This window comes from Babjeviella inositovora, assembly GCF_001661335.1.
Source record: "Babjeviella inositovora NRRL Y-12698 unplaced genomic scaffold BABINscaffold_11, whole genome shotgun sequence".
Taxonomy (NCBI): domain Eukaryota; kingdom Fungi; phylum Ascomycota; class Pichiomycetes; order Serinales; genus Babjeviella; species Babjeviella inositovora.
Window position 1 is genome coordinate 44740 of NW_017566848.1, and position 12590 is coordinate 57329.

General features: G+C 46.0%; 7 protein-coding genes across 7 annotated transcripts; 1 reads left to right on the forward strand and 6 right to left on the reverse strand.

Moving 5' to 3' along the window:
* Positions 1-28: 28 nt before the first annotated feature.
* NUO2 (Nuo2p) lies at positions 29-924 on the reverse strand (the record flags this gene model as incomplete). Its single annotated transcript, XM_019132451.1, has 1 exon — positions 29-924. The coding sequence occupies one exon, from the start codon at positions 922-924 to the stop codon at positions 352-354; it is 573 nt and encodes a 190-aa protein (XP_018983483.1). The 3' UTR covers positions 29-351.
* A 565-nt stretch (positions 925-1489) lies between these two features.
* Positions 1490-3323, reverse strand: BABINDRAFT_162829 (calnexin). Its single transcript, XM_019129564.1, has one exon. It carries the CDS (start codon positions 3304-3306, stop codon positions 1585-1587), a length of 1722 nt encoding a protein of 573 aa, XP_018983484.1. The 5' UTR covers positions 3307-3323; the 3' UTR covers positions 1490-1584.
* Positions 3324-3838: 515 nt separating this feature from the next.
* ECM1 (Ecm1p) lies at positions 3839-4728 on the reverse strand. The gene has a single exon (XM_019129565.1). It carries the CDS (start codon positions 4399-4401, stop codon positions 4060-4062), a length of 342 nt encoding a protein of 113 aa, XP_018983485.1. The 5' UTR covers positions 4402-4728; the 3' UTR covers positions 3839-4059.
* Positions 4729-5329: 601 nt separating this feature from the next.
* Positions 5330-5767, forward strand: BABINDRAFT_168352 (uncharacterized protein; the record flags this gene model as incomplete). The annotated part of the gene is made up of 1 exon (XM_019130582.1): positions 5330-5767. One exon carries the CDS (start codon positions 5330-5332, stop codon positions 5765-5767), a length of 438 nt encoding a protein of 145 aa, XP_018983486.1.
* An 871-nt stretch (positions 5768-6638) lies between these two features.
* Positions 6639-6842, reverse strand: PGA14 (Pga14p; the record flags this gene model as incomplete). The annotated part of the gene is made up of 1 exon (XM_019131309.1): positions 6639-6842. A coding segment is annotated over one exon (204 nt), but the record flags the coding sequence as incomplete, so codon positions are not given.
* Positions 6843-7812: 970 nt separating this feature from the next.
* On the reverse strand, positions 7813-9612 carry BABINDRAFT_162833 (uncharacterized protein). Its single transcript, XM_019129566.1, has one exon. It carries the CDS (start codon positions 9523-9525, stop codon positions 7912-7914), a length of 1614 nt encoding a protein of 537 aa, XP_018983488.1. The 5' UTR covers positions 9526-9612; the 3' UTR covers positions 7813-7911.
* Positions 9613-10650: 1038 nt separating this feature from the next.
* Positions 10651-10806, reverse strand: BABINDRAFT_23792 (uncharacterized protein; the record flags this gene model as incomplete). Its single annotated transcript, XM_019131317.1, has 1 exon — positions 10651-10806. A coding segment is annotated over one exon (156 nt), but the record flags the coding sequence as incomplete, so codon positions are not given.
* Between the last annotated feature and the right edge of the window lie 1784 nt (positions 10807-12590).

The following is a 12590-nucleotide window of genomic DNA, read 5'->3' on the forward strand; positions in this document are numbered from 1 at the left end:
AATTAAACTCGGAATATTGGGTCAGGTAATTTATCTTGACGTTAATTTTCCGATAGAAAAAATTGAGGATATGACATAATCGGAATGAGATCTTGTGGAAGCTCAGGCCTGGATATTGTTTTTACATGTATCCTAAACCATGCATTAACCTCAGGTTAAGACAGGTGCAGCTCTGAGTATTGATATATTAAATAAATAAAACGGAACTTATCCCGGGGATATGAAAACGTGATGGTAACGAAAATAATACAGAGAACCAGCATACTGGTCTCCTACGTAGCGGTATCTATCCGCAATTGATGCTGAACAAAACCCATCGGGGTTCTGCTATGAGAATACTCCTCCCCCTTCTTAAGCCTTGACGTTGGTGAAGATTCTGCATGGGTATTTCTCCCAGTCATCCTCATACATACCATGAACATTCTCCCTTAAGATAGTCCATTTAACCTTGTTGAGCGACGGAGCGATGACCGGCTCACCCTTTGGACCCAAAACCTCACCGTTAATCAAGCCAGACTTGTTCAACTTGACCAAGGTGGAGGCCAAAGAAACGTCACCCTCCTTGAAAACAGCCAACTGCTTGAACCCCTCGTCACCCTTGGCAACTCTCGGGTTGGATGCGGAGCCCAACTCCAACAACCCAGATAACTTGGACTGGTTGAAAGAGGACATCTGTGGGTAGTTTCTTCTGTGGTCTCTATTTCTGTAGGCATTGCTCTTGATATCACCCGCTGGAATGGTGGTTGGGTCCACGTAGGTGATGGCCTTAGGGTGAGAGCCTGGCGGTGGGACCCTATAGTACTGGACCAACGGGTTACCGGAGGATCTGTTAGGAACCAAGGTCAAGACCTGTCTAATCTTTTCCCAGATACCGGTGGAACCGGTGGTGTATTTCTTAAAAACTGGAACTGGACCACCAGACATGTTGCGTATATGTGATAATTCGTTGGGTGGGTGTAGTAACGCGGGATTGTTAATGTATGCAGCTTTAACTACGCTGTAATTATTTCGTTTGTCTACAATTGGATGGTTTAGACGGTTACCCGGAGAGACCACTCGAGGATGTAGTGGTTGGTGCACGCACTATCTGGTGTGGCTGTTAGTACACATTTATCGTTCATACTCGCAGACACGAGCTTCAAGGTTCAAGAAAGGGTGTTTGAAGAAATTTAAATCTATAGCATTATGGCCCTAATGATATGGGGGACAAAACTCGGGGGGTTTCGCTTTTGGCGGTGAAATAGTCTTGCTCTAAGAAGCTCTTGGTGGGGGGTCATACCCTAAACGTATATTACCCATAAGGATTAAGACCGCCTCGATCGGTTCAAAAAAGGAAATGCCATAAATGGCCAGATGTCTCTCTAAGCCCGATATTGAGACATCCTGGACCATAATATCAGAACTTCTCTACTTTACAAAGAGCTCTAATTACGCGAAAGGATACGAAGTGCTAAACTCTAATCCCCCGCACATATCTTCAAGTGTAATTACACCTCGCCCCTAGGAGTTAACTTGTTTTTTTTTATTAAGCTTATTGGCTAGCAATCCTGAGTTCTTTCAAAGAACTCATAAAATCTTACACGCTTAGTTCTTACGCTTGGAAGCGGTGGTGGAGGCCTTCTTGGCACCGGAAGTCTTAGCATCACCTTCTACTTCCACAATCTTTGGCTCCTTCTTAACTGGCTGCTCGGCAGGACCGCCAACCAAATAGTACATCAAGGTGGACCACAAGCCAAACACCAAGGTGAACGACCCAAGGAAAGTGGATACGTAGTACAACGCCTCCATGTATCTGGTGGACAAAACAACGACTGGGTCGTTGACAAACTCGTTAGCAAACTGCTGAGCGTCTCTAGAGTAGCTAGTGACGAATGCGTAGGCGTTGAGCAAGTGTCTCTTGACCACGTTCTCCTCGGTCTCGTAGTCGGCCTCATCGTATAAACCCTTTGGAGGCTGTTCCGGGGCGTTTGGCGCCCTTGGAGCGTTTGCCTTCTGGTCATCTTCCTCCAACTTGGTCTTCTCAACGAATGTGGCGTTACCCAAAGTCTCGGCATCCTCAATAGAATGACCCAAGTAGATGTTGTCGAACAAAATGTCACCCTCCATGGTCCAGAGCTCGAAGCCGAGACCGCCAATGAGGCCCACATTCGATGGCTTGATGTCTTCGAAGTATTCTGGGTTCTCAATCTCCTGTGGGGCCCACTTGCCTTGGAATTCTGGGTTAGTGATGTATGGCTGCACCCACTTGCCCTTGTACTCTGGATTGGCCATCATCAAAGGTTTGAACGGACCGCAGCCGGCAATTTCAAAGCATACCGGGTTTGGAATTTCCGGCGCCAACCACTCACCATCCTCTTCATCGTCCCAGTCTTCCGGCTTCTCGGCCTCTGGGTCCACGATGTAGAACGGTTCGTCCTCCTTCCAGCCCTCGGGCATGATGGAGGATGGATCGCGAATCAACGGTGGAAGCGACTCGTCCCAGTCGTCCGGCTTTTCGGCCTGGTCTGGGTCGGGAATCTCCTCGCGCTCATCCCATGACTCTGGCTTCTCCTCGTCTGGGTCCGGGATGTACTTTGGTGGGTTCAACGGTGGGTACAAGTGGTCCTGTTCCAAGAAGTTGCCCGCGATCGCAACCTCCCCGTTGATTCTGATTTGGAAGTCCTGGTTTGGCTCGATGATCAACGTGTAGAGGACCGAAGTCTTCTGGATCTTGGCCTGCGGCGGCGACCCCAAGTGTCTCTCGATGATCTCACCGGTCACAGGGTTTGGACGCTTGATGATCAAGTGCACCTTATTAGTGGCACCACACTTGTCTGGGCCGAACATGATCTGGTATGGAGTTTCGCCGTCAAACTCGTCAGCATCCTCGCCGTGGAAGCCCTCGGCAGACAACAACTTGACGTACGCCCCGCCGCAGACCAACCCGTTCTGCAACTTCACCTCATACTGCATCACCAAGGTGTTGTCCGTGTTGTCGAACGGCTTTGCGAGCTTGTGGGAAATGGCGTGGTGGGCAGCCGGGGTCTTCAACACCAACCCCTTATCGTTCTTGAACCCTGGGTACACCGATGGCTCCTCGACGGCAAACTTACCGACATACGCGAATTCCGCGTCTTTTGTAGCGTGTGAGACCTTCCAGACCTTGGCCAATTCAGCCTCACTTTCATAGGTGAACTGGTCCAAGAAGTGGTCCTTCTGGGCGAACTTGGATTCGTCAAACGGGGTGAAGGAGGGGTGGGAAGATTCAGCGGCCACAGCGGCAGCTAACGCCATAATGGCTGTTGGAGCAAGTGAATTGAGCTTCATGATTAGTGGTGGAAGGGTGATTGATGGAAGAAGAGGTATCGGTAAATCCGAGAAATAGGAGACGTGTCGTATAAATGCTGCAAATCTCCACGTATGCGTAAATGATGCGGGCCACGTGACAAAGTCTCGAAAATTCCACGAAATTAAGTGGTATGCATAGATCGTATACTGCACAATACGAGCGGGGGCTTACCTACTACCCCTTTTTCGTAAACGTCATAAGTCAATTCGTTGACTCACGGTTTGCTGCCAGTCAACATGAAATGATCTAAAATGTTTCTGAAGCGTAGCTGTGGCTCGGTATGTATTCCGAAGATGGTATGCATACACGTCATACCTGGAATATACGTCTCCGGTAGTTATTTGTCAGTCCGAATGATACGCGCTGAGTCTTATAAGCTACATTCAAGTTATCGTTAAAATAATACACGTATTGAGCAAAATGGCCCCTATGCATTTAGGACTATAGTTTCTGGATTAGTGAATTTTCGGTGTCTTGGGAAAAGGGGAGTAAGACTCCTCATACGACAGATCCGGAAGACGGCACAATTTTATGGCTATATATTGTGTAAGAGACATTGAGTGATTGCAGACGCTTTCAACAAAGACCTGATCCAGAAGCCAGCACTCTAATGTTATTAGTTTTAGTACTAATATACATGAATTGATATTCCGTTCAAACCCACAAATTTATGACGGTAGGTATCTGACAAATGCTAATATACAAATAAATGTCGACATGCCTAGACATACCTAACATTCGGTTTCTTCAAGCAAGGCAAAGGCATTCCTTGGAGCGGCATACTTCTCCAGTTTTTCCACTGGCTCGGCACCGGTACCAAAGAACTCAGCGACGTACTTGTCTTCCTCCATTTTTTCGGTAACCTTCTCGTCCTCAGAATCTTCATCCACAAGGTCGCCGTCCTCTCTGAACAAGTTCGCCAAGTAGAAGTTTTCAGTCTTGATGGACTTGTTGATAGAGTCCCATCCGGACTTTCTGGTGGTCTGTACGCTTCTGGATCTTTCAATACTTTGCTCAATCTTGGTACTCAATCTGCCCTCGAGCTTCATGAACTTAGTCTGTTTCTGCTTCATGTACGAATGGTTGGCTTTTGGGTTCTTGGACTTTTTAGAAATACCGGCACCGCTTTCATAGTTCTTCTTCGCCAACTTGGCAGACAACAAGTCTTCGTTTTTGGTGATGGTATTTCTGATGATACTGTTAGCCACATTGGTCTTTTCGGAGCGCGGTAATTCAGACAAAGACTGAGCTTCAGGCTCCAAATCAATCTGGGCAACGTCACCTCTACGGGCGGCTCTACTGTGTTTGGAAACTGGGAGGGTAAGTTAGTCTATGCAAACTGCAAAAACGATTCCTGGACGAATAACATACTCTTCTTGGCCATTTTTGTGTATAGAAGACGGTTGTAAGTCCACAGGAATCTTCTCAGGTATACAAAGATCTGAAAATTTTTAATGTCCCCCTCCTAACGAAAAGAAAGGAAACTATTTTTTCGCATGCATGAGATGAGCACTATCCGGCACGTTGCCCTTTATCTCTACTCACGGCACAAAGTGTAAGCCACGAAAAATTCTACTACAGGGTATTGAACCATTGATAATATACTGCTTGGTTACTTGTTGGTAATATAGGACATTGTGTAGTCTATTTCCCTCCATCCCTGTTATTATTTCGCAAAGACACCCAAGTCTGAAACTCACTTGATGATTTACGTGCTTGTCACGTGCCATCTGCCGCTACCTCTGTCTTCTAAATATGAGACAAACAGAAATGGATGACGGTGGACCCTTTACGGTCTAAGCTGATTTAAGACACCACTCATACAGGACGTATTAGACCCGGACTTGTTTACTTCGCCTCCTACACATATCTCTTGGACATCCCTTCTTTGCTACATATCTCTATAAATCGCCCAAAGTCTTCATCAGGCGTTGTCTACCTCGTCATTACTCCAAGCACCACGCCAACGCCTTGCCCCATAACTAAAACACCCAAAGACAAATGGCTGCGCCACATATAAACGATGGAAAGTCTTCCGATAAACCCCTTCTGCGAGGCTCCTCGCGTGAGCTTTCAGTTCAGCCCAAATCGTTGAAAGACAACAACCGCTACGAAACCTCCGTTTCGCAGTCTCCCATATCTCCTCTTTCCTTGTTGCTGCGGGCCGTTATACCTTTAATTATGTTTATTTTAGCTTACTGGATCTTAACCAGCTCCACTGACCCCTATACCTCTCTGTTTGTGGGCACATTGGCCAGACAGTATTTTTATGGTGAGAGGCTCGCCTTGAGTGCTTCCGGGGCTCACGCCACAACCTTAACTGGTCCCATCTTTCTGAATTTCGATTTTGATCCAAATTCTCCTTTCCCTGTGGAGATGGGTGAGAGTGCTATGGTTCTAGTAGTTGTGGTGGTCATTTTTACGGTTTTAATGATGTAACACTCCGTGCCCCTTGCCCTTCGTAGGACAGTTTCTGATAGCGCTTCATTAAAGAGTCTTGTGGCACTGCACGCTTTTGAGTGGATTCATTTCCTCGCATCTCCGATTTATAATAAATTTTATATCCGTAGTAAGGGTGCCATTTAACTAGATGAAAGTCGGCATCCATTATCTCCTTACCTCCGATAAGCGGACACCCTGGCATCGTATCCGCCTCAGTATATAAGGCCACCGACTATCCTTCTCTTGTGTATATCTTGCAGATGAAAAGTATTCTCTTTTAGCTAGCTAATAATATCCATTATCGCCTACTAGATATACCACAAAAGTCGTTCTTTAATCTTCTCAAGGCCGCAAGAAAACCCCCCAAGACCCCCGTGCGAGGCTGAACTACGAACCAATCATGGATGGTGTAAATTAAAAGTCGAGATTAAACCGAGTGATATTGAAAAATTAGTAAGGACTCTAGGAGAAAATAGGACATGCGCCTTTGAGATGCCGATATGCCTCACAGCTTCAATTGCAGGAGGCATCACGGTCCTGAAAAACACAACGAACTCCTACGTGGTGGCTTTCGAAGACACCAGCGAAGGAAGTGGCATAGATGAAGAACGGATATGAGATTAAGAGAGGTAAACAAGAGGAAAAGAATGGATAGCAGTCGTACCGCATTTTTCAGATGTCAAACTTAAAGCAACAACACGGCGGCAACAACGGCACCACCTAAACCCAAGCCAGCAGAGACACCCTTGGCGACAGCAGCGTTGGCGGTAGAAGAGGTGGTGGAGTTGGTAGAGTTGTGGGTCGTGTTGGCAACAACGGCCTTGTGGACGGCGGTAACGACAGCGCCAGAAGATGGGTCGATGGTCACAGTAGAGACGTGGATTCTGGTGTGGTCGAATCTCCCCCACTTGTGGGTACCAGTTTCGGAAGTGGTTGGAGCTGGCTTAGTCTTGTCAAATCTGCCCCATCTGTGGGTACCACTTTCGGAGGTAGTTGGAGCTGGCTTAGTCTTGTCAAATCTGCCCCACTTGTGGGTGGTGGATCCAGTGACAGTGGTGGTGGTGGTGGTGTCAACGGCGGCGGAGACAGAAGCAACAAGGCCCAAAGCAATTAAAGGAGTAGCAAACTTCATTTTCAAATTGATATAACTATGCTTGTATAAACGTATATGGAGAAAGAGAAAGAGAGAAGTCGATATAAATTGGTTCCTATTTTTTCCCTATTGCCCGAAGAAGGAGTCGATTTTTTCCCTCACCACCAACAGAAAAAAAGAAACGTGCATAGTAAACAGTATTCAGCAAGGAGATTAACAATCGTCCACTTTGGGGGAGAGGGATTTAAGGTCGCGCGCGGAAAAAGAATCCGTACCTCTCCGAAACGTGCTGGATGCGCCGGCCGGATAGGGGAACTTACTATCCGCAACAGGGGAATGTCACGTGTACCCGCGGGGACAGTATTTATTTTCCCTCAAATTGCCGCACTCATTAACGCCGTAGCGAGTACTCTTATTTAGGAAGTTTACCAGGTTTGAGTTTTATAAGCGCAGCTTCGAGTCCCAGCCTTAAACACAGGTTGTGTTCCCTGACTCTGTCTTGCTTAACCGTAATGATTCACTAACCTGGTTGCATTTGAGAGCGCTCTAGTTCATACTCAATACGTGAGAGATGGTTGGACACTGCGGTTGACTGGATAGGTTTTTCGAGGCTCGGCAGCGATCATGGCTGCCGTACAGGCCACTTACCACACATCTGCCGGATATAGAAGAGCGTTTATGTACGTACTCGTGTGGTGACACCATCTCCAAAGCATCGACCAATAAGCTCGAGTACACATCTCTAGCTATGCAACAGATACTTCCTATAACCTGTTGGACCTCTAAGCCGTCAAAATATCGCATACTCCCATATTGGCATTAGGTAAGTGCCTCTCTTTTTTTTTCGGTAGCAGATTCCAACAGTTTCCACGACATACGGTTTCAGTAAATAGCTATCCACGTAGTACAACCTAGGTACTACAAGAAATATTCTTGAATGTATGGATAAACGTTTATCTCATTTCTACCGGTGTATCATCGTAACATGTCGCATAGCTCGGTTATAAGGTAAAAAGGTTCCGTAAATCTTATTAGACATAAATTAGATTTATACATCCCATCTGTTTTGCTGGTTGGGCGCATTTCTGGGGTCTCCGAAAAAGGCTTCGGTGTTTGGCCTTTGAGAAGTAGGATTCGAATACAGAGGTGGAGGCTGGGTGAAAACATGGAAATCCGCTTGTTGGCTGGACTGCGCTGTATATGACAGGTAGTACGGCATATATTGATTTGGAAGAATAAACGACGGGTCAAATGGAGTTGGAGCTTGGGAGATAGCGTGCGGGTTTATGTGGGGCAGGTAGGTTCCAAAAGGGTGGTAAATGGTTTGTTGTAGTTCGCGTGCCGGAGGGTAAGCCTGTTCGATCGTTGCTCTCTGGAAATGGATGGGTACACCTTCGGAATGGGGGAAATACACCGTGGGGTAATAACCGGAGGATGGACGTCCTATGAGAGATGACTGGGTTGGTTGAGCCTGGAAGGCCGGTAAGCTCTCTTTCATTTTAACTTGCGTGGAGGAGAAGGCTCGGGGCGAATAACTTTGGGGGAGGTTGTCATCCTGTAAGCCTTGGAGTGTTATTCCGGGGACTCTTTCGGCAGCTGTGAACGTGCCATTTAGGTGGGATGTTTGGCGTCTCTGTTCTTCTAGCAGTTGCATAAATAGCTCCAATCGGAGCTCTAATGCCTGGAAAACTGGTACAGCCCAGGAAATCTGAATCAAACATGGCTCTTCAGCGTCTTGGCACCGCTGCACAATCATTTTACCGTACTCCAATAAGCAGCCACGGTCGGCCAACAAGGATTCCAAAGGCTCGCTGGAAGCCTTTAAGCTAGGTTCATCGTGCTCGGATCCATTCTCTAGTCTGTCGAGGGTGAAGCTGGTAAAGACGTCTTTCCGCCACAGTCTTTGCAAGCTGGATTGGTCAGTCCAGGTAGATCGAACTAAGTAACTAATAAGGGTAAGCAAAGCCCTGGGCACTAAGCTTTCAAGCTGAATTGTCAGGAAGCATCTGATTGCGTGTTTGGGTTCACCGCTCAGGCGAAGAAATTCCAGAAATTGGCGGTATATGGCAAGAGAGCACAAGGCGTATTTGACGCATTTTAGTCCGTAATAGCGATAAAGCCTCTCTCGTTCTTCGCCATGGGGCATGTGTGCACCACTCCCTTCGCCGTTTATGGAAATAACCAACATGTTGTAGCACATCAAGATCACCTCGTATAACTGCATCCGCATCTGCAATTTCCGAGCCTTCTCTACAGGACTCATTTCAGGGTGTCCAAATATTTGAGAAGTGGCGATAATAGCCTTGTCTTGGTCCAAATAATCTACCAATAGGTGAAGCAGGGTTTCCAACGACGAGATCGTTGTTTCCTGGGGGTTATTCAGCAATTCCTTTATAATGTTCATGACCAACGTGTTGTGTTCTTTAATCCAAGTTTGTGGGACCCTGTAGACGTGATCGTCCGCTTGAAAGGTAGCCAGGGTATACCCGACTCCTAGATAGTGTGTGATATTCAAATTCACCACTGATAACCATGTTTCCGGACGGTTGCGTGTCCTAATCTCTCTTAGCAGCTTCAGGTCAACGGAATTGGTTAGTGGATACTCTGAGTAGACTCTTTGTAGAGCAAGAGGGTTTCTGTGGAGGGCCAATTTACCCGACATATGAATAATCAAATTCATTAAAGTGTGGGAGGTATACTGGGGTTGGGCCAACGAATCCACAGATAAGCCTCTGTGGTTCAAGTATCGCAAGATGATTAGACAGTGGACGGAAGATAAGGTGGGATTCTGAAAGGCCCTGGCGTACTGCAAACACGTAATAGCAGAGTTTGATAGTAGGATCGCGGTTTCCTCTTTCCATTCGAACTCGTAAAAGAAGGCAGCAGTTACCGGTAGCCGGGGCTCATTAGAGGATCTCTTCAAATGGGGACCCGTCGTATCGGTCGGCATGCTCTGTTGATCGCACTCAATGGTAGTCTTCAATATCACAAGTAGAAGGGCTAACTCACAAAAATCAGACTCTTGGGTAATCCCCATACCTGCATTCGAGACTTTTTCCGTGGATCCTTTCTCTGTGGTTGGTTCTACGGATGAAGGTAGGAAGAAGAGAAATGGTGAAGACGTTATGTGAGGTCTATGGTCCATAAATCCAGAGGTTGGGTCTGATGCCGGAATGAATATCGATCGAAAACGTTTCTGGAGTGGATAGTCCTCCAAAAATGGAAAGAGGCCGACGAAATGCTTACCAAAACACAAAAGACGTTCCAGAATAGCGTCATAAGTCGGGAGAATTTGTTGGAGGTTGCGAAGGAACTCGTTTACATGACTGGCCTTTCTCACAGAGGATGATGCCCCAAAACAGTCTTTGGAAAGTGGATGAGTTAGAAGGAGGTCCTCAAGGGACAGGTTGGATTTCTTTTGGATCTCGTTGGTTTGTGAAGACCTGGAGGAGCGAATCAACGGTAATAGGGGTTCCAAAGCTCTGTCAGATGTTAAATAGGCTTGCCATGATGCTGGTCCGTGGTATATCTTTTCTTGAGGGGTATCGATAAAGCAGTTCATTTTGTTTAACAAAACTTTAGTCTTGGTTTTGACTTGGAACGTTTGGGTGTCTTTGTCAGTGTGGTTGGTGTAAATGTGTCTTTTGGATGAGCTTTCGAATTTCTCAGGGGCCTGAGAAATTCTGTCAGATTGTAGTTTCTTGATAAAGTACTCCTTCTCTTGTAATACTTGACGAAGTTTCATATTATCGTTCTCCAAGTCTTGAATCCTCTGGCTCATTGTTTGCTCCTTAATTACAGACGATACCCATGGAAGTTCGTCGTAGTGGCAGAGATTCTCTGTGCCATTCTCTGTGCAGCTTTCACATGGTTGTTGCTTGTTACATTTAATCTTCTTGTGGCGGCAAACAGAGCATGCTGGTGGAAATCGCTGTCGTTTCTTTGGGTGGGTTGATTGAAGAAGAGGATACTTTGAGGTGGCTAGGAAAGAACTTGAAGGTAGAACATGACTTTCAAATAGTAGTTCTCGAGGTAAAGGATGTTCTGGACGTTGACTGGTCATACCTTGTTGTGAGTATGAACTTTGTGGCGTGGGACTCGGTAGGGTTTCAAGTTTTTTTCCTGAACTGCGGTACTTGGGTGGGTAGCCTTCGGGGCGTTGACTAGAGCTCATATAGGTAGTGGGAGATTATCTTTGTTGAGAGGGACGAGCGAATGTACAACAAAAGCTACAAAGAAACATGAGCTTATGAGACATAAAAAAGGGTACGTAAAACGTAAAACGGTTCCAGGTAGACAAACTCTCCGCGAAGATAATTGCCTGATATTTTACTCGGGAGAAATCATTGAATGAAAGTGAAAAAAAAAAAATATACGGGTGGGGCCTTAGGCTATAACTGTCGTAGTTACACTCTTGGTGCAAGAGCATGTACATATCCACTGTTGATTAGCTTTGCAAACTTAAAACCAAACAGCAACATAGAATGGAGCTTTTTTGGGCTTCTAGAAACTTTTTTTCTGTCTGCGGAAATCCAAAGGGATTATATTTACCCCACTCTATATCGTCAGCACTCTCATGACCTGAGTTCTGGATTGTCCTTCCGTCGGGACGTACACGATTATCTCAGGGCACGGGAAATTCTACTTCTCATAAGTGTAGTATAATTACGGTAGAATCCCTTCCGGGGTCCCCTTTGGCGGTCATACATGTACGCTGTCATAAACCTGGGAATGCACATTAATATGTTGTGTCCGGGGTGTGTCGACGTACCATGTACGTGAATTTGTGTGTGCTAAAAGATTTTCAATTTTGGAAACAAAAATTCCATAAAAATGGGCAGCTTGATCCTTAAAACCCCCTCAGATGACGGATACATGGTTGGATTGATTTGCCACAAATATGGATGGCTACTGATACAAGCCACCTCACAGTTTTATGAACACACAGAGAGACGAACCTATAAACACATATGCACTGGTGAGTAAACTATGGTCCTTGCAGTCTGCATGTGTCATGCTCCAAGTTACCGCATTGCTCTGATGCGTTCCTGCCGATCCGCCTCAGCGTTCGCCGGGTACCGATGAGTTCATAAAAGGTCCCAAAAAAATACACCGGTGCCGGTTTGTATCACTTACGGAGTTAGTAGTTTTTTCTGCCCAAATATGAGCTCAGTAAGCCTCATTCAGTGCTTTTCAGGGAGTTGGCCCTTTGTATCCATGAATTGCTGCTAGTCTGCAATACGAACGCCTCCTGCGTATAAACTCCGGCGAGAAAACAGGGTTTTACCTTGCTATAAAGTACGTTGCAACAAATCAAAATTTTACGCTATGGCAGTCGAGAGCGGACATATCAAGTACGTTTTGCAGACATCTAACCCCGGCTAGTCTTTTCTTGCTGTATTGACCTTCTATGACAAGTTTTTGTATGCCCTTAATCGGAGATGCGCAAACTCGTCCATAGATATTTGTTGTCATACCTAGTATTGTATGCATATTTTAGTGCAAAGAATAAGCTTCAATAACGGTTGCTACCTCGGCGAGTGTGGTTGAATGGTATTGTACGGGTTCCACTTCGAAATAGATTACTTTTAATAACATAATATCTTCCAGGCATTCTGCTTGGGATTATTTCGGTATGGTTCTCAAGAGACTGCCCCATTAACCGCATTATGGTGGCTCTCTGAGAGAAATAACTAACCGCCTCGTTTAATTTTAACCTACGTATAC